The 27,640-nt window shown below is 38.9% G+C and overlaps 2 protein-coding genes across 6 annotated transcripts; both read left to right on the top strand.

The window, feature by feature from the left end:
• The first annotated feature begins 1,133 nt into the window (after positions 1 to 1,133).
• On the top strand, positions 1,134 to 11,061 carry LOC110060024 (uncharacterized). 5 transcript variants are annotated; one of them, XM_020766767.2, is made up of 12 exons: positions 1,134 to 1,211; positions 2,005 to 2,051; positions 2,135 to 2,294; positions 3,148 to 3,195; positions 3,643 to 3,777; positions 4,277 to 4,315; positions 5,136 to 5,267; positions 5,843 to 6,589; positions 7,265 to 7,481; positions 8,697 to 8,784; positions 9,633 to 9,791; positions 10,675 to 11,061. In XM_020766767.2, the coding sequence occupies exons 3-11, from the start codon at positions 2,156 to 2,158 to the stop codon at positions 9,789 to 9,791; spliced, it is 1,704 nt and encodes a 567-aa protein (XP_020622426.2). In that variant the 5' UTR covers positions 1,134 to 1,211; positions 2,005 to 2,051; positions 2,135 to 2,155; the 3' UTR covers positions 10,675 to 11,061. The 5 variants fall into 5 exon arrangements, with proteins under 5 accessions (XP_020622426.2, XP_089135710.1, XP_089135712.1 ...); XM_089279584.1 differs by having other exon boundaries at positions 1,970 to 2,051; XM_089279586.1 differs by lacking the exon at positions 2,005 to 2,051 and having other exon boundaries at positions 3,163 to 3,195.
• A 2,303-nt stretch (positions 11,062 to 13,364) lies between these two features.
• Positions 13,365 to 20,219, top strand: LOC110060058 (E3 ubiquitin-protein ligase RNFT2-like). The gene is made up of 9 exons (XM_020766810.2): positions 13,365 to 13,922; positions 14,078 to 14,154; positions 15,463 to 15,563; positions 16,884 to 16,954; positions 17,037 to 17,119; positions 17,661 to 17,807; positions 18,593 to 18,658; positions 18,818 to 18,922; positions 19,401 to 20,219. The coding sequence occupies exons 1-9, from the start codon at positions 13,397 to 13,399 to the stop codon at positions 19,530 to 19,532; spliced, it is 1,308 nt and encodes a 435-aa protein (XP_020622469.1). The 5' UTR covers positions 13,365 to 13,396; the 3' UTR covers positions 19,533 to 20,219.
• The last annotated feature ends 7,421 nt before the right edge of the window (positions 20,220 to 27,640 follow it).

The raw sequence follows: 27,640 nt of genomic DNA, 5'->3' as shown, positions 1-27,640 counted from the left end.
TGACCTCAAGTGTCCCCAATGTTAATGTCAGGTTACACAAAAAATTCGAACCAGCATCCTATTAAATCCGGAAATATATTTCTGGAAACTAAATAAAGAGATAATACTTGTCGTCATACTCTGACAAACAATCCCTTAATTTTCTAAACACGGAATACCTCGACTTCCATCTATGTTTCTTTTTCTCTCCGGCTCTAATGCAATATTAAATGGATTTAAGGCTAAAACCTGATTACGTTTGCTTCACTAATTCATCTGTTCCTTTGAAATATATTTGCTTCATATCAGTGTGTGTGATGAGTGTGCGTGGTGTTTTCGTTATCGTTATACAGCGTTAATTGTGTTTGTCAATTTGTTGTTTATTTAAGACAAGGATTTAGCTTGATTTTCAATCATACTCTTAGCGTGATATTTCAAATTTTACCATTAGCGAAAAAAGGGGATGAAAAGTTAAATTTTGCTACTCAACCAGGCGAATGCCCATATTATACATCGCGTAAGAGATAATGAAATGACTCCATGATGTAATTATTTTGTTAGCTTTTGTTAGCGCGCTGGGGAAACGTTGACTATCAGAATTTCGGTTCTCTGTGATCCTTTCAAGAATCATATTAGTTGATTCACTTGGTGTACTGGAATACTGGTAAAAATGATCAGTTGACTTTCTAATCCAGACCCATGTCACCTCTTACAAAGATTGTCTTTAAATTCAATCTGCAATTACCAGGGTCGGCGAATCGAAGGGTGAATTAAGTGGGGAGGGGCCTTTGGGAACTAGATTTTAACAGAAATTTAATGTTACTGGCAAGCAATTAGCTCTCCGAAACAACCTTTCGAGAGTTGCCGGGATCAGGCCTTTCAGTTTAGATATTGCAACTAGACCCGAAGTTGCAGAAATAACTGTGAATCGAAGAAACATACCGTGATTAATTTAAAGAAATCGTGTATTCCAACATGTCAACTGAACATGATCTTCACTGAATCTTCTGCTATAAGCTATACGTTTCGTCTCATGTTGTCGTAAAAGAATTTCGCGCATGGAGGCGTTATTTATTGATTTGTTTGTGCGCGCAATGATGATGCCAGCATATAGGTAACTGATATTATCGACATATTAACAAGTTGCTATCAGTCTGATATAACGCTTGAAGTATTAGCATTTCACGCCATCTTCGTTGAGGGAATTGCAGGGTTCTATTAGCGTTTCACAGGTAGTGTTAATGCTTTTCTGTGACTTTAATACTATCTGTTTTATGTGATGAGTTCAGTTCATTTATCCATTTGTACGATGTCCGCAAAAGAACGGTCACTTGGTATCCCATAAAGTTAGGCAGCAGCAGTTGATTGATTCTACTTGTTTCCTTCGATTCCAATGTTGAATCATGAATAATATCTCAGACGTTGTACTGTAAAAAGCACGAGAAGAGATCTACAAATTAAGATCGTTCAAGTAATAGCTTTAGCAGTTGCTGGCTCTCAGTTCATCATATGTACTTAAAAGTCAACGATGAGTGAGTGTCCTTGCAAAAAATTTTCCATCGACAATTTTTCATGGTATGGATCGACTTCAAATGCCTTAATTATGAACGGATTGAAACGCTTTAAAATTATTAACAGTGCTTTTTTACATTTGATTTTTATGTAACTGCATGATGTGCTCTAGCAAAGGAAATCAGTCTCAGCAGCTTGCGGTTCGAGAATTTAACCAAGAGACATAATAAAGCCTAGCCTGTGATTTACACAATTCGATGTTTGTTGAGCAACAAAATTAATTCTGAACGATATTAAGGCCTTACATGTATATCAACAGATAAGTTAATCGCAAGGAAGGAAGGAAGGAATTTTCGCGGCCGCTAAAAAGGAAGATTCTGTTCTATCATCGTTCATTAAAACGGGGTTTTTAAAGAGAAATGGGACATGAGCATTTGTCGGCGTTGTGCTCAGTGAAATAACCAGAAATATATGTCAGATTGAGTCTTTACAGATAAATATTTGATCTTAAAGCTCATCGAAAGGGATCAAGGTACCAGGCTTCCATTCTACAGCGGCGAGTAAGTTTACAAAACAGTTTTCATGTTATTTGCTCAATCACAGCTTTTTAAAATTAACATCTTGTTGTGCTTGATTTCTCCAGTTGAGGGCATGCTGAAGAAAAATGCTCGTCTTGTATATTGGTTTGTTTCTCGCTTCATTCCCAGTCGCATGTGATGCCGCCCCACGCAGTTCTTTTCTAGCGCTTCCTGCCGAAATCAGGTTTGGCAGGTTGGGCAGATATCAAGTTGAAAAACGCCAAGGTTAGAGTTTTCCAGATGGATTATACCGTACTCACTGAAATTTAGGTGGATGGCCAGAATGTGTCATTCAGGCTTACCCTATTTCATAAAATATATCTGTATTGAAATCACGCTCGCCTCACTTAAGAACTAATGAGGTGATATCCCGGACAATGGGCCTATAAGGCTTGTATATGATTACGCCATCACCATGTTCACGGATATACCTACTTGGTCATTAGCAAAAAAACGTAAGAAAAACTCCACCAGTTCGAATAACAAGTGGACAAAAACTTCGTACCGAGATTATTTAGTTTGTTTCGCAAACTTCTGTGCGGCTGTTTCAAATATATCTTCTTAAAAAAAAATCATTTCTTACAACACCAAATGTCGAAAACAAATTCTGAACTTCATATGAAACACTTGAAAGTACTGGTAAAATATAACTGATGAAGAAATTTTATCTGTGTTTTCACAATTTCTCTGAACTTTGAAATTTATTCTCTCGAGTTCCCATGGGAAATTGTTTTGGGTTTTATTTCAGGTAACTATTTATATCTTTAACTTAAGAAAATGTAAAATGGACTGTAAACTGCCTAAAATTATTCTGGTACAAGGTTCTTGCCCGCTAAAAACTGAAATTCTATTGCTCGATTTCCTATCGTATTTCGTCTTAATACCTTATCGGACCCATTGACTTACATTTTTAAGTGTGTTGTTATGTTATTCTTCATGGGACTTGGATTTTGTAAAGTGTAGTTACAATTTGTTCAGGTATCGCGTCTAGGACTTAAACGATTTTCTCTCCAGGATAAGAAGCCAGAATTTCAATCAATTTGCTTTAATGATAAAACGTTAATATCATTGTTCGTAGATATCTTTATTTCAGTGCCGACACCGACACCGACATCTCTCCTACCAGGTACGTAGCTTTATTATTTTATACTTCACGTTATTTTACTGACAGATGAATTCTCAAAATTCTAATGCACCTATCATTGTTAACCCCCAGGCCACGGGGGGGGGGGGGGAGGGGGAGGGGGGAAGGGGGGCTTAGGGGAAGTCTCAAGGAAGCCAGAGTAGACCCCCCCCCCCCCCCCACCCCAGACACCTTGCGAATGTAACATTCCTGCCTCTTCCAAGTTTCCTTGTCATGTCAAATTCCCAACCTTAGGGCAGCACCTGGGTGTCACAATTCCTACCTAGGGGAGGAGGCACGCTAGCCTAGCCAATTTCCCGTGGGACGCCCACTCCCTCCACCACCCCGGGTCTTAAAGCATGAGGTGTATAAAGCAGTATTATTTTTACTGATCTATATCCAAGTGAGATCTCTTATCAATCAAATTAAAATTATATTCGTACTCCTCAGTTTGCACCCCAGAGCAGTTGAATGAATTTCCCAGTTGTGCTGGTTATAAGGCATTTGGCTGGTGTGAGATCACGGACAACATGTTAATAGCAGCTATAATGACCAATTGCTTTTTTACCTGTGGAAGGTGCCGAGGTAAGTAGAAGGGCGTCAAGTACAACATTGAAGTATTTTGAGCGATAGGTATTATCATGTGAGTGTCTTTCATTGGCTTATTTCAAAGAAGAATTTTCCCGTAATTAGACCAGTGTCAGTCCATGTCGAAATGTCAGACCTTTTACAGCGCCGGGAATTTTCGTACACACGGTCGTTTCATTGCATTTGTAACAAAGTCGTTTAACGAGGATGTAATATCACATCAGAAAACTTCGGCTCGCTGAGAATAAATCACCACTGACTACACACACCCCAACTACTACTCCAACAAGTAGAAATTTAGTCTTGAAATTTTGCTGAAGCACTGACTAAGCCTTGCCCCCCACGTTACCGCAAGAAACTCGTTTCAACCCATTCCATTCTGCTGCAGGGTTAATCTAGTTTGTCATATGAGCGTTTTTTGATACCAGTGTTAAGAATCTTCAAGACACTTTAAATTTACATTCCACTAAAATGGTCCAATTTTTTCTTTTTTTAGAACCACCACCAACACCAGCCCCGACGACTGCACCACCGGGTAAGTTTTCGAATGAAAAGATTTCATGTATGTGAGTGTTATTATACAGTTCCAAAGTCGTGCTGGTAATTATGCATATTATTTTTTTTTAATTTGATACTTTCTTTTCTGTCCACATGTTGTCTGTCATAATTTTGGGTAAATCTACCAGCGTATACCTTCTATCACGAATGCTATGTTCTTATTGGCTTCGCTACTCACTATCTATTCTGTTAGATAGTGAGTAACCTAGCAGTGTGCGGTTATTAACAAACTGGCGGCCTCTTTGTGTTTTCGAAGTGTCTGTGAAGAGGATTTAGATAACGTTTTGCACGTATAGTAGATTTGTACTAAAACAATTATTCGCCCTCGATTGCAATGCGTGAAAGTTGACTTGAGCTGGGCCCCCGTCAACTATCAGGCTATAGAAATCTCAAGCTCATAGTCTAATTGTTAAATCTCTTGCTGGCTAAAAATATGGAGGATGAACACTCTTTCCCTTCATCCTCACTTGTGCCACAGGACAAATAAAGAATATATACATGTTGTCAAAACTACGTGACTTTCTTTACAGTTAATAACAAATCGTATATTACGGCTTTTTATTGTCCTTCCTGCTGAAAAAGATTTGGTGAAATTACCAACAACACAGTTCAATTTAGTTTGGTTCAACAATAACTATTTTTGTATTGTGGTTATATGATGTATTTAAACTTCATGTGTAAAGACCAGCATTCGATGGTCTATGAAAAAGAAGCAGTTGACCTACATTTCATTCGCCATTTAGTTGTAGAAAAATTAAGAATTAAACAAAATTGCACCATTTTCTTTGTCTTCTCAGTTTGCATCGCTGACATCTCTTCAAGTTGTGCGGGCTATAAAGCACTTAGCTTATGTGATCTTACGGACGCCAGCAGCTTCTTTTTTAGGTTTCTGGTTCAGAACTGCAATGCCACATGTGGGGAATGCGAACGTGAGTTGAGGGGGCGATAATTGTTTAAGTTAATTGAACCAAGTCAGTAGTATCACTGAGGTGGGCAGCATTTGTTAAAGATTGTGAATAGAGGCAACGTTGACACAATGTTTCAAGTAATCGCAGCAGGTTAAACCAGGAATTACCAAGGATGGGTATTACTGAGGAAGATTTAAACGGATTATGAGGGAAAAAATGAAAATATTGGCCAATTTGTCAAGAAGCGCTGTCCGAGACGTAGCTCCTTTAACTGAGAAATAAAAGAAATAGTAACTGATTTCTGAAAATTTGTGATCAATTACTGTTGGATGATTGTTAGCTCAAATTAGTGGGAGGTAACGCAGCCGAGTGATTTTAGTAAACGTCCGAGGGTCTCTGGCTCAAATCCTCCATGAACAGGCCTTACTTAATAAAGCGGTTAGACTTCCATTGGTATTATCTTTTGTTACAAGCTAAAGTCATTGCGGCAAAAATATTCCCTATTTGTACATGTTAATGATATCAGATGATAGTTACATTTAGTGCTAGTGTATTGCTCGAGTTGTTTTTTATTACTTTAACTTTTACATAATTAGCGCCAACAACGATGGCTCCAATAACCGAACGACCAACGACGCCGTCAACTATGGCACCGCCGTCGACTATGACACCGCCTTCGACTATGCCACCGTCTACTATGTCGCCGTCGACTATGCCACCGTCGACTGAGTCCCTGTCGACTATGCCACCATCGACTGAGTCGCCGTCGACTATACCACCGTCGACTATACCAAAGTCGACTGAGTCGCCATCGACTATGCCACCGTCGACTGAGTCGCCGTCAACTATGCCACCGTCGACTGAGTCGCCGTCGACTATACCACCGTCGACTGAGTCACCGTCGACTATGCCACCGTCGACTGAGTCGCCGTCAACTATGCCATCGTCGACTATACCACCGTCGACTGAGTCGCCGTCGACTATACCACCATCGACTGAGTCGCCGTCGACTATGCCACCGTCGACTGAGTCGCCGTCGACTATATCACCGTCGACTGAGTCCCTGTCGACAATACCACCGTCAACTGAGTCGCCGTCGACTATACCACCGTCGACTGAGTCGCCGTCAACTATACCACCATCGACTGAGTCGCCGTCAACTATATTACCGTCGACTGAGTCGCCGTCGACTATTCCACCGTCGACTATACCACCGTCGACTGAGTCGCCGTCGACTATACCACCATCGACTGAGTCGCCGTCGACTATGGAACAGCCGTCGACCATGGCACCGCCCACTGAGCCACCGTCGACTATGGCCCCTCCTACTTTAGCACCAGAAGGTGAGGTTTTTCCCTCCTATTTTCATCTTATCTTTGTTGCTTTTGCCGTAATTGCTGCATGTTTTGTGTCATCAACAAAATAGCGAACAGAAAATTAAGTGTAGAAACGAAGTCATGGTAAAAGTGACGCTTGGCTGGCGAAATGTTTCTTTGTAACGATATTGACAAAATGAGAGAGAAAATTCAGAGTCCTCGATAGGGCACGAACTTATGACCTCCTGAATACCGGTCGGGTATGCGACAGGTCTTCTGAGATGGGACTCTTGTTAAAACGGCTGGTTAACATCTTACCAATAGCGAATTAATCTCCGTAGTTGAAACAGGGATGAAACTAAATTTGACTTACCGTCCCAGTAGGATTTGGAAACATGTATGGTATATCTAACATCTATATTAAGCAAGTGGGCGTAACATTGTGGACTCGCTGCTTTCACTATAACTCCACTGTGCATTATTAGCCTGATTTCTATTCCGAAATTAGTTAATGTTATATTTCCCATTTGAACTATGTAGTGATTATTTATATTTTGGGACAGATATATCACGCGTTATGGATAGACATTCCTGCATACGCTCACAGGTTACTTTGCTCTATTACTTTTCTCAACTTTTCGTCATTTCAAAGGCCCATTAAATAGAAAAATTGTTATTTTTTTTTTTTTGGACCAAAAAAAGATGCTGCCTGTCTGCAAGCTCACAACGCCAAGCGAGCTCTTCATGGGTCACAACCGCTGGCCTGGAGTGATGTACTGGCTCAGCATGCTCAAGCATGGGCTGACCACCTGGCAGCGACAGAGACCTTTGTGCACGAACAGGGCATTGATGAAGGAGAAAATCTGTATTTTGTTAGGGCTTCAACTACCCGCAGTTGCTCCGACGCAGTAGAATCCTGGTAGGTACAGTGAAGACCCCCGTGCAAGAACCTACAGTTTTTGAAGTCTAGAAAAATAGATTTTTGTATTTTGTTATTGACAATTAGGGCAAGTAGGTTATTAATTATGTTCTCAATTTCTTTGAAGGAGATATAGTTGTTGATTACTAGAAAAATAAATAAAACTGGATTTGGTCTAAATATATAGCGTTTATTCACAACTGTATTATGACGAGCCTAGCACAACTGATTACGGAATACATATGTGTAGCGTTGTCTCTAGAACAAGAATTCATAATTTATTAACTGTAACCCACATATAAAAACCTGCTTGATCTTGCTTGACTAAACTGGTTCTCATATTTTTTGTATTAAAATGGGAAATTTCTCCCAGGTTCCTAATCCACTAGGTTCTTACACGCGGTTTTTTTACAGTAACAGTTTTGATCTGAAGACCGGCAAAAAGATAGGAAAAATTCCATAAAGTGATTTCTCCAGAGGAGTCACGTCTTCACTGCTCGTCCTCAACTGTCTTTATTCCATATTGCTTTAAGTCTTTCTCTCTTTCGTTTTCTTTCTGGTGTCCAGTCCACTTCACTCCTCGCAATAGAGGCTGATGTATCTCTCTAATGTCCAATTGATATTGTGGATCGAAGTACATATGATAAAGGGATGAAGAGGTGGAGGTGGTGAGGGTGGCGAGAGTGAAAATGTAGTGCTATTCACAATTTCAAATAATACCGATAGTTTAACTGATAAAAATATTATCCACCTCCCATCAAGCAACTACTTAAATTGTTCCAAAAACTGCCTCCCATCCAAGGAAAAATATCGTTGAGTATAAATTATAAGTAGTTAAAGACCATACAGCGGTTTTCAACAGAATGTCGTAAAACCAAAACCAGAGTGATCCCTCTGGCCAATGACAAAGCACACCGACACTCCAACGAACCAATCAAAACTCGACGTAAATACATATAGCTGACTCAAAGCGCGGGAAAATGTTTCCGAGCGTGTCAGTCAAACATCTGCGAGCTTCTGTGAACCAGTCGTGCATCGTACCAATAAAACACCAAATACTTTTTGATACTCAAGTGTAAACCACTGATGATGATCTTCGAGCAATGGGCCAAAATAGTCTGCTGAACTGTGAATCAAGGCTCATAATTTTCTGAACCAATTTGCAATAACCCAATTTCCTGATCGACATATCTTGTTTATACTGCTGTTGCATAGGTATAGTGAAGAGCTTCTGTACGATTATGACAGACCGCCACAAACAATCCAAGAGTTTCTTGAATCTGACATCGGCCACTTCACTCAGGTATGATAATGACATCTACTGTGAAAGACAACAGCAAAATTTACCTTTGATCCAATAACATTTCTTTTCTAATGTAAAACAGGAGATCGTTACCTCTGGCTTAATGGCTCGGGGGAGGGGAGGGGGATCATAAAAAAAGTGAAGCCTTAGAACCGATGGCTCATAACTGCCGGAGCTTATCCCAGTTTCTGTAGCATGAGGCGGGTAGGAGTATTTCTACTCCCCATGGACGGGATGCTAGTCCATCGCAGGTCACTGCCCCGCAATTTGTTAGGTTTCCCCAACAATTCGCAAGTACTCATTTACACTCCTGGGTGGAGAGAGGCACTGTGAGAGTTAAGTGTCTTGCCCAAGAACACAACAGCGTGTCCTCGGCCAGGGCGGGGGATCATATTTATGTGAAAAGATCGGGGATGCTCCTCGGAACATTTTAATTAAATCCCTAAAGAAGACCAATCTGGGTGTGGCACAAGCATTATTTGAAACCCATGTGATACCACTTTAAAATGACAGACATCATATGCTTATTACTTCTTTGAGTGGAGCCCTACAAAATTCTTTAAGGTATATCATGACGTTTTACCCTGAACACCCTTAATGAAAATCCTTTATGATTTACACCTTTAAGCCACACGACGAGTATCCTAGACCTTTTCATTTGGGGGTTCCCCCTCCGGCTTAAAGCCGGAATGACAATAAGCAACGAATAGATCGTCCAAAAGATTCGGTCAGGCCACAAAACAAACCTCATGCCTTGTGAATTAATTTCGCGTTTCCTCATAAATTAGGGAGAATGAAACAGATCGTGCTCTTGCACATCATGATGAAAATGTTTTTTTTTTCGTTAGATTGTTTGGAATGGGACTACAATGGTAGGAGCAGGTATCGCCACCGTAGTTGGAGGACGTCCCCCAATCCAGACCTACATAGTGGCTCGGTATGCGCCACCTGGAAACGTCCTTGGCCGTTTTACAGAGAACGTCATGCGACCAGTAGTCCCGATCTAAGTAAGTGTGATACAAGTCATGAAAACGGCCAAACGTGTATGTTAAGTTCAGCAAGGCAACCGAGGTTATGTTCAGATACTAACATTTGGGATTCCTAATTGGGCCATCCCTAATGGCCCTTCCCATCACCCGACAGGAATTAAATTTTGATTTAAGCCCTGTGAAAAATGATACAAAATGGCTCTCAGGGATTATATAGCAAAGGCTCAGTTAGAAAAGTAAAGAAATTCTCAGGCCTTAAACAATCTATCCTCGTAAGGCCTGGAGCTGGGCTGTTAGCCGGCGTGAGAAGAAGTAAACCGAGTAACTAGATCAGCAAGATGATACCCCAGCTAACGGTCCCTGGATGATACCTGTTAAATTTCGCTTAAACGATGAGAAATTTAGGCTTTTTGCGGCGCTTTTTAGCTCTGTTTCTGATCAGGACGAGTGAACTAGTCCCAAAAGCAAGCATACACCTCTTCTTGAAACTGTTTCTCGTATAAGCTTTTTAAAACTGTATAGAGTTTACATTACATTGCAGTAGTTGATACACGATTTTAGTTTTGAGAACTACACTAGATTACACTGATCATCCAAGGCTAGATATGCCGTGCACGTCAAGGTCTATTTTTTCGGTGAAACGGCGATGAAATTAAAAAACAGTCAAACCCCGTTAATCAGGTCACCAAGGTGCCCCTAACTGAAAATATGGCGGCATTAACGGGGTGGCCGTATTAAAGGGGTCCGCGGAATAAGAAAATGACTGACTGAGCTTTCGTTCGGGCCAGAATAAACTGACCTTGGGATCAACCCTATTAGAATCCATAGAATAATATGTTACGTAAATCTGACCTTGAATTTGATCAGCAAATACACTAAAAAGTCTTTGTTTTTCTCTCAGGTCTATAGTGCCACCTGACATCTGCGGGAAGGCGGCCAATGGTTCCGCTAGATAGTCAGTTGGCTATCATATATAGCGATTAAACAATGGCAGCAGATTACATCGTTTGGTTTTGCACCATACGTGTTGTGAACGATGGGGAATGGAGCATTACGATTTGTTACACAGTTGTCTCTTGTCGGCAAAGTCTAAAACATTCTAAACTTCAGTAGCATCAAATAGGGAAATAAGATATTTTTTTTTCTAGATAAGGTAGAAGAATATACCGCATACTTCTCTTGCAATTATAAGCTTGATTTGAACGTTGCTAGAAATTAATGTGTGTAAATATTTTCTTTCTAAGCGAAAACGAAAACAAATAAATCACCAACATGTGTCATGTATTCACCCAGCATTTCTGTCATTATAGTTGTCTTGCAAAATTCTTTTTGTTCTTTTCATCTCGGGAGTGGAGTTAAATTGTCAGTTGCAATTATCTTAGTTTCCAAATATATGATTCTCATATCTCGTAGTCATCACGCATATTTTGCGTTCTATCTCCTCCCTTTCCTAGCCCTACATTTTCTTCGCTCAATTTTTGCGCAGCCAAAATGCGGAAACTCGCGCTACCCAGGCTATACTTAAACCTTGTTGCGGCTCTACTAAATATAACTAAACCAAGTAAAGGGTATTCAAAACTCTCAAGAACATGTATGTCTCACCTTAGGTTTCGATCATTTATTAGGTCTGGACATTGGAGCAACGTAACGATAACTGACTTTCCTCGATCTCAGGAAACATTGTTACGAGAGAAATCCACCTTGATATCCTAGTTAAACACATGTGAGAAAAAAAAAAAAAAAAGATGTTTGTCTGTTTGCCCGGATGTTAACATATATTAAGTTATCATTGAGCACTAAATTGTCAGAATTAACGTTAAAAGAAACATACTGGGAAGAACAATTAATAAGAATAAGTTTCGTTTCGAGCTGGACACTATAGCACTCAAAGAGAGGAACAACACGCAAAGATTAAGGAGCCCATTGGGTCCTGAAGATTTCGTGATAAATACGCTAAGTGTGATAAAAACCCAGTTTCCCCCAATGCAAACTAAGGCTGCAAACATTCTTATCTTTTGTAAGACGACAAAATTCTACCGAGAATTTTTATCTTCCGCCCAAAACAAATGTGCTTCAAGACAAATTTGCTTCAAGAGTACTGTCTCTACTGGTCAATATAACAGTAATGTATCTTTTCAAACCTTCCTCGGGCGTGGGACACTAGATTGGTCAACAGACTGACGTTATTCTGTCACTTAGCCGTGCGCATGCACAACACCAAGGTCATTGTTTTGAACTTTGTTTTACGCTGAACGCGACTTATCGTCACTACGGGTAAGGCGTCATACAGCAACGCATCAGCGCTTTGCATGGCTTGTTTAATTCTGGTTACATGTAAGTGTGAAGTGAAAAAAATGTTAGGTAGCGCTTCATCTCACTCGAAAACGTACAGTACAGGATACCCGCGTTAAACGGTCAAAACGAACGGCTAGCTACCTAATGGCTAGCGAACGGATGAGAAACGGATGTTCAAACCGTTTAACACGGTTTCAATTACCGTTCGGACGGCCAAGGAAAAATGGAACGAAAATGAATTCGAACGGATGCTATAAAACACCTCCCCCTTAAAACGTTTAAAAGCAAAGTCAAGTTAAATATCTTAGTCTTACTGTTCATGAGTTTTCAACTGGTATTTATTTATTTCATTTATTTATTTGTGTATTTATTTTTATTTTCATTTTTTGTCTCTCTCTTGTCTTTTCATCTTCTTGCATTCCTCAAGCTTTGGTGCCAACCTACATCCGATATGTAAACATTTGTCAGTACCTTACGTACCTGTCTTTATTTCCTCTCAAAACAAACGTCGAAAACTCACAGTTCACAATGGGCTCAAGCTCAAAAGGCACACATCGACCGCACGACCTCGGTCAATGATCAAAGTCACAACAACTTGAATAAAACTCTTCGCTTCCATCAAAGGCATACGTGTATGAGTGTGTACGTGAGTGAGGTTTTCCGAAAATTACAAAAAGGTATTAAGTTCCAAATGTTTCTTTGAATAGCAAAGGCGAAATGTTAACTTACCGAACTGTTTGCTTCGAGCTAAACGAACGGCACAATAATAACTTTTGACAAACTCCTGCGATTTAAAACACTCGCCTACTTGAACACATGGCGACTAAAGTCCAATGGTCACATCACATGACCGACAAAAAAATCTCCCAAGGGGAGTCGGGAGTGACAACATTATTTAGTTTTGTTCAGCTCGATTAGCTTCTTATTTACTCTGAGTAAATGTTACCTTCATTTGTATTAGTATATTATGCTGTAATTTAAGTTTAACTTTTAATTTGGTAATAAAGCTTGTTGTCGTTGTAGCTTCGCACGAGGCTCCGGGGAATAAACTCCGCAAACTCTGTAGTTATTCCCCAGAGCCTCGTGCTGAGGACTATTGCTTTAGGCTGAATTTTTTAAAATTATATCGAAATTGGGCTATTCACATGCAGTTCCACGAGTGAGCAACAACAAGACACATAACAGCACATAGACAATTTAAGCAAATGGGTCTGATAAGGTATCTTAAGAAAGCGTCACTGCGAGCTCAGCGGCGTTTCCATGGAGAGATATGCCTTCGTTTTAGACTGGCGCGAAATGTACTAGCAAAACATTCGTCACTGCCAAACATGGCGGAACATGGGGCTTACTCTCCCAGTTCAAGAACACCTTCTGCCTTCCATCAGAGAGGCTCCCATTCACGGTCAGCCTCATGGTCATACACTTCGGGCAATGGTCAAATCACTCTGGCACCTTTAAATCCCATCAGATCCGTGATTCGTGAGTTTGTCCCAAGTTTTGGGCACCGAAGTCCTGGCTCGCGATCATCCTCCAGTTCGCCTCTTTCTCCTCTGTCTCCTACGTCTTACGTGAACTTAGCAGAAGTTCTTAGAGACGAGAATGATGCAGAAGACACGGCGTCGAATAGGATACCCAGCTTTACCGCTGTTAACATAACGTCTGGTAATTCGAGCGAAGCGGACGGCGAGCATGGAGACGCAAATATGGCGGCGGGGAATTCCAACTCCTCTGGTAACGGAAACGGCCGTGCTGCTGGTGATAGAGTTGAGTTCCAGGGCACCATATCATGGCTGGAGAAAAGTTTACCGTTCGTGCTTCTACTTCTAAGCAGAATCATGTGGGACCATAGACTGGGTTTGTATTTTACAGCCACATGTAGCAATAATGTTATGAATATTTACTATTTCTCAATCCACATTTTCGATCCGTCTGGAAAAGGAGGCGCTAAACTTGCTGTTTGACTGTTAAACTATAAGGGGAAGTGAGAAATGTTTTATGATTATTTGTAGGCATTCTGGTGTTTATTGGCTTGTGTGGAACATTTCTTCATGCTAACAGCACTGTTAAGAGACAAGTATCTCTCAAGGTACATGGTGTTCACATTTTTACTATCTACTTCCGTTTTCAGTTTCGATTTTATAGGGTCAAATCTGAGGCAGTTTACAGCATTTACTTTGTTTAGTGTTAGTTTAAGCTTCGTTCTTTTGATAAATATTGTAGCATGCGTATGTAAATATATTTTTTGAAAACACACCCCAAAGCTGATACTACACTTTATTTACCGGTGGTTGGCAACGTGTTACACGGTCACCTGACTGAATCTAAACACTCAGCAAGGAAACACTTTATTTACAAGATTGTTATGGTATCCACTATAGATGTAAATAAGTGAAAATTTTGCACATGCCTTGATTGAACTGATTGGTCCATAGATATTGGCTATAAAAACAATAGCCTCCATTTGGTGTGAAAATATGCTTGGATATTTGTCTGCGGAAATTATCTGTTCTGAGAAGTGAACAGATTTCTGAGAACATAGCTCAAGTAAAACTTTGACCTTTGAGGGACAGGTCATGCCCAAATGCAGGCTAATCGCTATGGTGTTTATTATCTGTCAAATGTTTTTTGCAGTTTTGAAACTTAGGGAATATTACAATAGCCTCCATTTGGCGTGAAAATATGCTCGGATATTTGTCTGCAGAAATTATCTGTTCTGAGAAGTGAACAGTTTTCTGAGAACCTAGCTTAAGTAAAACTTTGACCTTTGAGGGACAGGTCATACCCAAATGCAGGCTAATCACTATTGTGTTTATTATCTGTCAAATGTTTTTGCAGTTTTGAAACTTAGGGAATATTACTCTAATTTTTAGCTGGGGCATATTCAGTCACATAACATGTTTAGACCAATCGCATGAAAGCAGAAAAATGTGATGGATTATAATGTCCAGTTATGCCACATGGAAATTATAACAAAGCATAATCATACATCTCTTTGGCTTATTAGTTCTGGCTTCAAAGAGATGTAGGAGCATAGAATGTAATGAGTGAATAATATTAAGACATGTATTGTCTTCAAAGTTTGACTTTATACAAGTTACTTTGAAGTGATGGCTGATCCAGAAGGCATTCTTGTGTTGAACATAGTGCTCTATAATTTGTGATAGATGATTCTTGGTGTGGAATGTCTGCATTTGAAATACAAGCATAATTTATACAAATTGGCAGACTGATATTATATTAATTAATCTTTGCTGCAATAACAATATTTAGAGAAATATCGTATTTTCTATTTATTTGCAAGAGTTGTATGTAGTTTTATTTTTTTCTCATTAACTTTTACTACACGTCTCCTGAAAAATTAATCATTGTAAATTTTTTTTTTTTAATTTTATAGGACAGACGGCTCAATCGCATCTCTTTGTGGACTTTCATTTTTCTTTCTGGGAATGTCTTCTTTATTTATTATGTGTTTTACAATCACCACCTAGAAAACTGGTAAGACTACATTGTACTATTCATGCAGTTCGTTAGCTTGGCATAACATGTATATTGACAGTCTTTTCTGTGACACATATAGAGGATATTACGCGGTGGCGAAAAGATATGAAGTTTATGTGTGAGTGGCAAGAACAATATCTCACTCCTTTGCTGCGCTCACTCGTGAGATACTGTTGCTGCCACGAGAACATAAAATTCATATCTTTGAGCTAACGTGTAATGTTCTTTTTATTATATAGATATACTGATGACGGCGTTTTTGATGATTTTCTGGAGATTTCTGACCACTTTCTGAAGATTTCCAAAGATTCTTCAAAACTTGTCCGAAGGTCACACAAATGTTGCTGAACATTTTCTGAAAATTTCCGAAGATTTCAGAAAATTGCCGAAGACTTTCAAGGAAGACCCAAAGATGTTTCAATCACACACCTACAAATTCAAGTACAATTTAAGAGACAAACTTGATATCAGTGAAATCATAGCTATCTTCATTAGTGAGGATATGGAAAATACACCACTCAAGTCCTGGATGTAGTTTAGTATGAATTTTACGAGTGGTGTATTTTCCAGTAAAACACTCGTGTCTATATAATTAAAAAGAATATGAGCAATTGCTACACAAGGGTTTTTGCATATTATAACACTGTCAGCATTTCATGTTCTTTAAGAAGGCTGTAATTACTTTGAAATGATTGTCAATACTTCTAATTTGTTGTTGTAACCAAGTGTGTATCCATACCAGTTTCCACTGTGTTATGGAAATCTGTCAGATTTTTCAAAATTACTCAGAAAACTTGGAAAGAGCACTTTCAGGGGCTAAGATCCAAAACATTTCCTTGGGAAGTATGGACACCTCTAGAAGCTTGTGCCTTTGGTGCTCATTTTTTGGGAATCGGCCACCATTCATCCTAGAATAAGACCTGTACCTGGTAATGGTTGTAATGTATTTGCATAATACCGTAATTTTTTACTTTTACTTTATGGCTAGCTCTGTAAGTGGCAAGATAAACCAAATCCTGCACTGTGATTGGCTACCAAGAACACGCAAGATGGGGCTATCTTGCCTGCTCAGGACTACTGGCTGTGTCCCACAAGAAAAATTTGCCCGAAAGCCACATAATAAATCCTTTATTGACTAAGCTTGTTTGGTCAAGATGGCTGGATATTGGCCTTGTTCCTTTTTTTTTTAGTTTATGGACCTTGACTCCGCCTTGGTCCATTAACACGCAAAAACTGAACTTGGCAATATCTAGTAATCTTCACCTCTCGCTTGGTCAATAACCCATATGTACTGAAGAGTGGATGTTTTCTCTTAAGCTTGATTTTTAGGAAGCCACTGTTTAACAGAATGGACGTGTGGACTGTGTTTTGGTGTGTCGGAATCACAGGTGAGTAACAGAAGTAAATAATAAATGTATTGGCATTTAGTCATTTAAGAGTAATCAGTTCTTATTTTTTTTACTCTTGTAGATTTTGTGATTCGATATATCACAATGGCTTTGAAGTCCATGGTGGTAGTCCAGCACAGAAAGATAATTCCATTTAGAAGAAGGGTAACTGTTTCTGTTTTTTTTCTTTGTTTCTTGAATAATCTATCAAATATTACCAGAATAGCTAGTGTCACTTGTAAACAGGTTGTGGCATCAGTGAAATTGGTATATACATGTACACTGATCGATTGTGACCCCTACGGTATTAACCACAAAAAGCATCAGGGCTATATGACATAAAGTTATGTCATACCTCTCACTACAAAATAATGTAGGACTCGGAGACATTTGTATCTGTGTCAATATACATGTAGACCTGCCATCTGCCAAATAATTGTTTCATTAAAGAAATGCAATGCACATGTAAAAACTGGTGTGCATGTGTATTAAACTGTAAATACTACAAAACAAAGTTTGGGAGAGTTTGAAATTTAGGTAACCTGGTATGTAGGCATTACCTTACACATCACTGCTTTCACATTCTCCCGAGCTTATCTTGCATTTGCATCACTCTTAATAACAGTGTGGTTATTTATTTTCTTTTACTGTTACACTTTTGATATCTGTTAAGTGTTGAGATATTTCTTTTGCTCAAAATCCACAGGGCAAGTACTACCTGTTGATTGAAAATTTTTCACAGTTATACCGCATGCTAGTACCGGTTCCACTGTGGTTTGCCTTTTTCACAGAGTACAACTATGGTGGCGAGTACTTTGCTATCATAGCAACGACAATTTACCTATTACTTAAGGTAATATTAACAAATTATTTACTCCATTTTATGTCTTTTGCCCTCAAGATGGCACAACCCCCAAAATGTAGAGTAATGTAAATGTAAAGGTTGTACAGATCGTCAAATCAAGGTTCTACCTGAAGTGGTGTTGTCAAGCCAAAAAGTGCATCTTATTAGTTAAGTAATTAGCAGACAGGTGAACTTCTGGGACTAATCGTAAAATCTGTTTTCAGGTCCTGAAAAGCATCATTCATGACCCATAGTGTGGAGTTGTCCATCTGAAAAGTGCATGTCATTATTGACGTGATATACATTGTAGATATTCTTGAACAGTTAAGCCTGAAATGTAATGGACACCTTACCCTTCACTTTCATATCAAGGTTCGAAAAAAGTGATGTCCACTTGTCTAGACAACTAGTTTTAATTTCCTTCTGGGCAAGTAACTTTTCCTTCTCGTTTGTCTGATGGGCAAGGGATCGGGCAAGTCCTCTTACCTACTAAATCATTAACAAAGCGCACCAAGACTTGCCCAGGACAAGCAAGATTTGAGAGCTACTTGTCCCAAGGGCAAACTGGAATTCAAGCATACGAATGAAAATTGTCTCTTTTGGGGGTTGTATCGGGTTGACAGTGATGGACGGAATGAATTAGGAAGTTTATATTATTTTATATGTTACAAAGAGAAAAAAACAGATGTCTAAGTGCTTCCAAAATCAAACGTTAGAGAAGCAGGTTGCTGGGAAGTGGGCAGTTATGGTCACTGTGTTTAAGAATAATTGATTTATTCACCGTTTAATAACAGGCTCGCATGATTGTTAACAAAATTCAAGAGGTGTATGCTGCCTGCAAAGTTTTTGGCCATGATGTGGTAGGAAGCATTTAATGTTTAATTACACTATAATTTTTTAAAAAACAGAAAAGATGTTACTGTAGTGTAACTCTTAAATATGTTCCTGGTTTTGTTTGGCTTTTATAAAACCCGCCCCCCCAATTTGTTCTCATTTATTTGTTTTGTCTTATGATGCAGCAATATGGCTCACCCCCTTCTAAAGAAGAAATAGTTGAAGCAGGAAATTCGTGCCCAATTTGCCAGGAGGAGCTAAAGGAACCCATCATGCTCCGATCATGCAAGGTATTGAAACCCTTACGTCAAGCATTCTTAAACCAAGACCCCTTACTATAGATTCCCTTCGCTATCTCTGTTTTGTGTTGCACAATTTGACGATATAGTGGATCTAAGTGAAGAACAGTGCAATTCGTCTTGCCTTTTCTATTTGACTTTTAACGTTATTTAGATCTATAGTTTTGAAAGCCAGGCAAGCTGTAATTGAGAACATTATAACCTCTGGCTTGGATTCTACTTTTGTTCGATTAGCAATAATGTACTTTCGGAAATTTTTGGACCAGTCGATCGAAAAAAATAGCCATTTGCCAAAACACAGGATTGGGTTGCAAACGGATATGGACGGAATCTCTTCACCTTAACAATCATCTCTTGCATTAATGTTGCCAGATAGTCTGACATTTTTGTACACAACTGTGCAAAAGTAGTTCTGCCCTTCTCAGTCGAGGCATGGCTTAAATCCTGGTTCGGTATTCTTGTCTTGCAGCACATTTTTTGTGAAGACTGCATATCACTGTGGTTTGACCGAGAGCGCACATGTCCCATGTGTCGAGCAAAGGTGGTGGCGGATCCCACGTGGAGGGATGGAAGCACGGCAACCTACGTCATACTCTTTTGACAGTTGACACATTACTTTGATCTGACCGACTACAGAGTGGCCTATTTAGTGTTAGCAAAGTCTTGCATCTTTAGCCCTGCGTTCCTGGTCACATTTCGTTTCTTTTCATATCATGTGGTCATATTTTGAACAGAGAACATACCTAGGTACATGTAGATACAAAGCCAGATTTTTGTGGTGTTGCTGAGTGGCAGCTTTTGGCCCCAGTTTAGCGGGATCCTGCAATCGTACTGAGAATGGCAGGTTATAATAATTATATATTAAAGTAAGGCTATAGAGCTTGGTTCGCGGTATCACTTCCTGCTAGTTTCACATTTGCAAAGAAAGAGAAAAGAATTGTTTCAATTAATTGTTAGCGTTGCGTTGTATATTCCAATAGTAAAGGTTAAGTAGCATTTTTTTTTTTTTTTTTGGCGTGGGGGTTCCGTGTAAATACAGTAGAAGTCATAATTAATAGTGTTGTATACACTGTAAATTAATAAGTGGTAAGTTATTACCTTACCTTGAATTGAAAAGGTTATAGAATATAATTATTTCACAATACATTGCAGTATATATACAAGACAGTCCAGGATCATTCGCGACACTTCGCGGTAGTGCTAAATAGATAATTACCTAGTCTTTGGTAGAATACTTTAGTACTGCGTAGTATTGTTTCAGTTAATAAATAAATGAAATATTTGCTAACGAGTTTCTGTCTTTCCTTGACTTATTGCTGCGTCTTACCCCTCTGATGACGTGATATTGGACCCTTTTCTTCCTTGTTCTCTTTTGTCGCAAAACTGAGCATTCCTTTTTTTAATTTGACCATTACACCCATGCGTAATGAGTGAGTTATAGTAATGAAGGCCAAACGACAGTCGATCGATCAGTCGTTAATTTTATGCAGTTGAAGTACACTCAAAGCTCGCTTTTCAATTGCTTCCCACCGTTCATTAAACCTTTTTGAAGATGTTTATGTAAATTATAGAAATAAGCGTACACCAGAAATGGAGGCACCAGTTATTAAACATCGTACCACTGCGCCAACTTTTACCGTCCGTTGTAAAGCTATCTCAAAGGTTGTTGTACTAGGTTTTGTGCTTTGGAATGTGTCAAATCGTCTGGCATGGCTTTAATTTACGTCTGCCAACGTTAATGTTACCTACCAAACAACCTGACCTCAAATATGGATCTGGAAAGGGTTCTTAAGACTAGTTCACACTAGCGACATAACGACCGTCGTTATGGCATAAACATAACAACACTAAAAGGACTTTATGTCGTTATGTTTGCACTGTGAACATCCTGACATACTGACATAGCAACATAAGGAAAAATAAACACTGATATTTTCCGTATGTCTTCATGTCGATGCTCACATTACCGACATAAGCGATTTTGTCGTTATGTCGCTAGTGTGAGCCAGGCTTTGCTATAAAGCTTTTGCACGAGTCCTTACTACGTTTCATATTTCGTGTTGATAATGGAACATTATAATCAAATAATTTTACACATAATTTAGACAAGCTTCGTAATCAAAAGACTATTTGTATTTGTCCAGAATAAAACAGTTCCATCTGAGACTTGTTCAGTTTCTGAAAGAAGAAAAAAAGGGACATAAGAAAGGGGACCTAATAAAAAAATCAAGAGGCATAGTAATGTCTTGAGTTTTAATAAGCCCGCCGTTACAAGTTGGATAAGGCTAGGATATAACGGTATGATGGTCTCATAGGATTTAAGAATATGAGATTTTAGTTAAGATTTGAATGAGAGCAAAGAGATCGAGTTAACAATATCTTCGAGTTAACACTCAAAATACCGCTCGGAGTTACAATATCTTCAAGTATTTTTTTATGCAAGAAAGATTTTTACTTCGGTTAACTTTGAATCCTGGGTTAGCGTTAACCAGCTTTCGAACAACCCGGCCCAAATCTTTATCTAAACAGCTAACTCCCTCTTCACACACACTTCAAAAACGCAGAAAGGACCACCAACTTCGTTACCAAGCGCACACTGCTACCCACTATCTACTTAACAATTAAACTATGAGCTCGATATTTCTGAGGTGATAGTTGATAACGGTAAATCAAAGAAAAGGGCTCAAAACTTTGCGATGAACTATCACGTTGTCCACACTACGTCAAAACAGTAAATGTGGCGTCACCAACGTCAGGACGACGGCAGATTGCAATCAGCTTTTCAGGTTGTGCGCATGACTGGGACAGAAAATAAACTTCCGGTATGCCGTCGGCGTGACTCCCGTCCTAGTGCTTAAGGTCTCTACTATCAAACCATAGTGCCCGTCCGCGGAAAATATCCGGATGGATAGTACTCGTCCGTAAAAAAATTTCTGTAAACAAGCGGGTTTGTAGAAAATAAAGAATTGAAATTGTATTAGGTGGGTTTTGTCGGTTTTCTTTTTCAAATTTTACATCTGGCTGTCACGGCTTTCATCTTAAAATGTTGAAAATAATTCAATATAATTTTTGAACCGGCCCGCGGAAGATAATTTAGTGGTGAACAATAAAGACAATAGAGTGTTTCTGTCTCGGAACTATCGCTCTGATAGTTGCCCATTGGAAATTTGATGTTCTTAAAACTAGCATATTTGCTCTCCAAGCTTCGCTTCTCGGACAAATATTTGTTTCAAGAACATCAAATTTCCGCGGGGCAACTATCAGCCGATAGTTCCTCGACAGAAACACTGTATTGTTTAAATAGAAATCTCGAGCTCATAATCTACTTGTTTAATAGATGGTGAGTACGTGGCCAATCAGAGAACGGCATTCGTGATAAAACGCTAGTACATTTAAACTAATGATAGATAACTTAACCCGACCTTGGGAAGTTATGGCTGGTAAAATAATCATACATAGGCGACAGACCGTTAAGTAGGATAAATTGTGACCGGGAATAAGTTAATCGAAACATAGGCACGCAAGGCGTGCAAGAGTTATTTTTTTGTGTGAAGTGTCGGAGATAGGAGCATTCATGGTACAGTAATGATCTGGTTAATTTGCCATTTCTTCTTTGGTTGCGATGTTACATCGGTCATGGTAAGATAGCTAAATTGTAAGCCATAAAATGTTTGACTGAACAAACTACAGTAATCTGACACGTCTCCAGATTAATGTAGATACCATCTTATTTTCTAACAGGCAATTTGATTCGTTCTTTGATACAACCCGGTGTGACACGCGCACATGCATAACTCCCTCACTCACCGATCACATAACCCTTCCAACCCCCAAGAGGAATTTTTGCTCAAAAATACGCAAGTTAATTTAGGGACTTTTTCGCATTTTATACGAGATGTAAGTTTACCTTTTCACACAACACAACACAACACAACTTCACCGAAAATAGACAGAAAGAGAAAAAAACCTCTGACACGTTGAAAGCCTGATGTAATTAAATTGCACTTTAACTTGATGCCGCGCAGTCTTCAAAGAACATTTGAACAGTTTTCATACTTTTTACCTTAAAAAATATCAGACTGAAATGAATGTCATCATATAAAACTATCATACTGCTACTGCAGAGACGTAAAAACCGTCCAGAAATGAAAGCTTTTTTGTTTAATATCCTGGAAACAATAGCCGATAGCTTGTCAGCTCTAACTGAATTTACTCCCATATAAAAAACAAAACTGTTAAGTTACCATTTGTTACCAAAGATAGCAAACATCTCGTGGGAAAGAGTGGTGACGATTCGTCCACTCTAATTGAATTTACTCCCTTGTGAAAAACAAGTGTCAAATTACACTTTGTAACTAAAAAACAAAAATATCTCGTTATATTTGCACGCAACAAGAACAAAACAATCGTTACCCGCAATTACTATTGTAAACGTTAGAACTGTTTCAAATCTGAAGTCTCGTCCCCTCTAAAACATGTCCTAAGAACTAGAAGCAACGATTCGTTACTCCTTGTGAAAAACAAAAGTATCAAGTTACCTTTAACTAAAAATAAAAATATCTCGTTGCATTTGCATACTACGAACTCACGAACTGTTTCAAACCTCAAAGCTCATCTCGTTCATTTAACTAAAATCCTCAGCCTAACCCACAGAAAATGTCGAAGTAAACCCAATATATGAATACTTCCTCCTCTTTTATAGAAGAATGAATACGGCCGTTCTGAACTTTATCGGGATCAGATCTTCTCACATACTATTTACCTTTACAACAAGAAATTTGATTGGCTGTTTATAGAAGATCCAATCTGATTGGTGTGACATACATACATCACTCACTCACTCACTCACTCACTCACTCACTCACCCATTGACTCGTAACTTACTCGACGCGCCGACTAAGAGGTATTTTTTTTGTAAAAAAAATAACTCAAAAATTGAAAATATGCAAGTCAGTTTCGGCGGAAAAGGCACTAACATATATTTAATATACGATCATTTGAAGTTAATGTAGTCTCTAGTTTCAAATACAAACAAACTGGCCCAACGAAAAAAGAGATCCGTTTAAGTGATAAAAGTTTACAAGACTTTTCACAAGGTCAGTAGAGTCTAGTAAAAAGACCATTGCTTTCACTTTCGCGATACTATCAACACGTTTTATTCATCATCGATTACTAACGCAAAAACGTTGAGAAAATACTAAAAAAAAAACTTCATGTTTACTAGCAAAACAATTTCTGCCCAAATTTGTCCTTTAGGACTGAGTAAACTGAAAAGACGTACGATTTTCAATATGAACAGATTAAGAAAGCAGATGTCACTTTAGACACCAGCTGTCAATCAAATATGGCAAATATGATGATAACATCGATATTATGACACGACACCTCGAAGTTTTCTTTCTTCTACATGTCCTATTGCAGTATTTGTCTTTGTCTTGAAAAAAATAGTTACAACGTCGTCCCTTTTTTTATTTTTATTTTATTTTTCTAATAGCTCTGACGTCTGCCAGTTTTCGCGCTGTTTGACAATAACGCTTCATGTGAAAGTCTTCTCCGAAAAAGATTACGGCATTCAAAATAAGGAAAAACACGCTATTGTGTTCCTATCAGCGGCGGTCCTTTGTCGGAGACAACCCCCTGCGACGTGAAAATATGATAATGTATTCGACGAAATTTTCATAATATTGCAAAACTAACCTTTCGCTTTTAGCGTTTCGCGGTAAAGTAAATATTTACAGAAGGTCTGTTTAAAAAATGCGATTTTTATATGATTTTCAACGGCTGAATTTTACACTCAAATATATTTCGCATCTCTTGTAAACGGCGGCCGCTAAATGCGAATGGGAAAATTGGTCGCCAACGGGAATAAATGTTAAACAAGTGAATGTGATTGAAGTAGTGTTTCGCCACGGGGCATTTAGCCTGTATTGCTTTAGTATTCGAGTCAATTTTCTATTATCCTACGGATTGATGTCGATTTTCTACGAATAATGATTTCAAAGGAAAGGAACACAAGGTGGATTGAAAACCACCAAGCAGGTGTATTTGGCAGAGAAAAAGTTCTTAATTTAGTTCCGTGTTATCTTTGGTTGACGCAAGTGCTTTCAATTCGCAGCACATTTAAGTAAGGCTAAAAATCAAAAAGACTCCGTGTTGTGTTAGATTTGGTTTCGCAAGGTGCGATTACACACTTTCCTATGAATTTAAAATTCATCATTGCACTTCCTCCTGTTGAGCTTCTACTACTGCAGACCAAGCTTAAAATTCCCCGTTTTGATAACAGGCGCTGCTTGAATTTTGTGATTGCCATCCTTCTTCTTATTTTAGCTCCGAGCAATGAACGAGAGAGGATTTCTGCGGTTTTTCAACTCGGCGGAAGATAAAACTCAAGCTGAATATTCATGAGAGGTTCTGGAAAGAACGATTAGATACCAAGATAATCACATTATTGTGCACTTTTTGTCCTTCGTTGATGCGCTACTACTTGACGATTTGGATGGTTTTGAATTTGCGGTTTTCTTGCCGTGTTTCCGTTTTTCAGCTGTCGCGGCTACCGCCACAGCTTCCTCTAAAAGCCGTTTGGCTGGCTTTTCGTTCGTCGCTGCAGTGTTGGACCCTTTCCCAACATTATTCGACCTCTTGTTTTCCGTCTGTCTTTCCTTGTAGGCTTGTCTCGTCGTTGCAGCCAGTTGTTTCTTGTAGTCTACGATTTCTTTAGAGTCTCGACGCTTTTTCTCGTCAGCGGGCAAATCGAGGAAAGGGGTTTTCCTTATAACGTTAGGAGAGGGCCTTGGACTGCTGCGTGGAGATGTTCGTGGACTAAGGACCAGTCGATTGCACGAAGCTGCGACAGTCGACGTTATAGGATTCATCAGTTCTGGTTGAAGCGCTCTTGAGATGAACGCACTCCAAAATTGTGCTCTTCTGACCAAAGCCGGTTTCCTTCTCGTTTGGCAACCTAGTGATCTCTCTCTTGGCTTTTTCCCCACGGCCGGTGCTCTCTTTTGTATACTGTACTCACATCTGCGGCGATGTGGCGACTTCCTCAGTAAAATTTATGACAAAGACCTATATGAGTGTAAGCAGATTAAAATCGCCCACCCCTTAGGTAGCAATCTGCAAGCTGTTCGGTTGCAGCGTAGACCAAGCTAAACAGTGTTCCTCCTCCTAAACGCATGAGATTAACAAGCACTCCCCAATCCTGCGATTGTCAAAACAATGTAAGACTTTTGCCCCGCACAATATATGTCCATTTATGGTCGTCGGAGGGCGGACTTTGCCTATTCTGACGTTAAACACGCTGTCAACTGTAAAGTAGAGTCGTGACGCTAACAATTCAAGACCCCGCTTCGCGATGGAACTTTGCTTAAGCCGGATCGATCGAAAATTAGCATTGGTAATTTCGATTATGTGTTTTTGACTCGTTTGCATTTGAACTGCCCAAGCTATCACAGGCTTCCTGCCCGAACATATAAAGGCATCGGGTGTCACTAGAGATAAGGTAAAGAAAAACCAGCGAATCATGTGCGCGTGAAGTTAACAGTGCAGTCTATGACCGAATGAGGTTGTTCTCGTACATGAAAGTTAAAATTCAAAGGTGCAACGTCTTCTAAGAGTAAAGTAACACCTCGAATCCTATTTTAAGCTGTCAAATTTTGGATCCACAGTCAAGTATCAATATACCGAGTGTCAATTGTGGTTGAACAATTTTTTTTTTTCATTTTGTTAAACTACGCATATAAAACAACGAAAGGAAGTCGAACACAATATTTCCTCTTGCCAGCATGTTTTGCCCAACCTTTCTCGATCGGGCCACAATATTATCAATGCTTCTATTATAAAAGCAGTTACTGGATCTGTTTAAATCAGTCGTTAATAGCTTTAGAACACCGAGGCGTTAAAGGCAATGAATATAATCCAAACGGGTCTTTTGTCTCACAACAAAGGAAAACCTTCGACGCAAACTCTCTCAAATTAAAGTGTAAAATCAACAGTGACTGTCAAGTGAAAGATTGGATCACAGCCTTGTAAAATAAAATATACAGGAAATAAAATATTCAAGAGCCGCCTCAATTATACACCATCAAGCTCTATTTGGTGTTGTTTTAAAGTTTCATGCAAACTATATTGAGTTTTTAGACCAAACTATTGCAAAACGATATTTAAAAAGGTTATTAAAAGCACGATTTAAAGTTCCGAATAATGAATCAGATTATAAGACGAAATGTATTTATTGAAACAAAAGATTTCAAGCCATCTTTTCATGTGTCATTTATTGTAATTTATTCACAAATTCACATATCCGATTTGTTTTATTCTTTCACGAGTAAATATATTTAAAAGGGTACTTAAGGCCACATGAAAATTTGTGCAAGGCCATGCCTGAGGCTAACAGATCAAATCAAAGCGCTCGTTTCTAATGTTCTTGAGTCGAGTTTTATACGCTGTAAAATCGATTGCCACAAATGTAAAATCAACAGGAACAACTTCAAATTTATTGTGGCATAAGCAGCAGCTGCACATTTCCACCGCATTAACAATGATTAAAAGGATGATGAATCAAAATTTCAACCTTTTAAAATTCAAGATTTTAATCAGCATACTTTAAGAGACAAATCATATTAGCATATTTTTTTTTCACGAAACGTGGTAAAGAAATAATGGAAGCCACACCTTTAAATCTACCTTGTATATTTGTCATTTTTCCAT

The sequence above is a fragment of the Orbicella faveolata genome, unplaced genomic scaffold, assembly GCF_042242905.1.
Source record: "Orbicella faveolata isolate gen_17 unplaced genomic scaffold, um_ofav_v1 contig_47, whole genome shotgun sequence".
NCBI lineage: Eukaryota > Metazoa > Cnidaria > Anthozoa > Scleractinia > Merulinidae > Orbicella > Orbicella faveolata.
This window is presented reverse-complemented; position numbering and strand designations above follow the sequence as displayed.

Excerpts from the sequence above, each read along its gene's own strand:
- LOC110060024 (XM_020766765.2), top strand. The coding sequence starts at position 2,156 with ATGCTCGTCTTGTATATTGGTTTGTTTCTCGCTTCATTCCCAGTCGCA. Across the intron at positions 6,590-7,264 it reads TCCTACTTTAGCACCAGAAG|ATGCTGCCTGTCTGCAAGCT; the intron begins GTGAGGTTTTTC and ends GACCAAAAAAAG. Across the intron at positions 8,785-9,632 it reads ACATCGGCCACTTCACTCAG|ATTGTTTGGAATGGGACTAC; the intron begins GTATGATAATGA and ends TTTTTTCGTTAG.
- LOC110060058 (XM_020766810.2), top strand. The coding sequence starts at position 13,397 with ATGGCGGAACATGGGGCTTACTCTCCCAGTTCAAGAACACCTTCTGCC. Across the intron at positions 14,155-15,462 it reads AGAGACAAGTATCTCTCAAG|GACAGACGGCTCAATCGCAT; the intron begins GTACATGGTGTT and ends TTAATTTTATAG. Across the intron at positions 15,564-16,883 it reads AATCACCACCTAGAAAACTG|CTTGATTTTTAGGAAGCCAC; the intron begins GTAAGACTACAT and ends TTTTCTCTTAAG.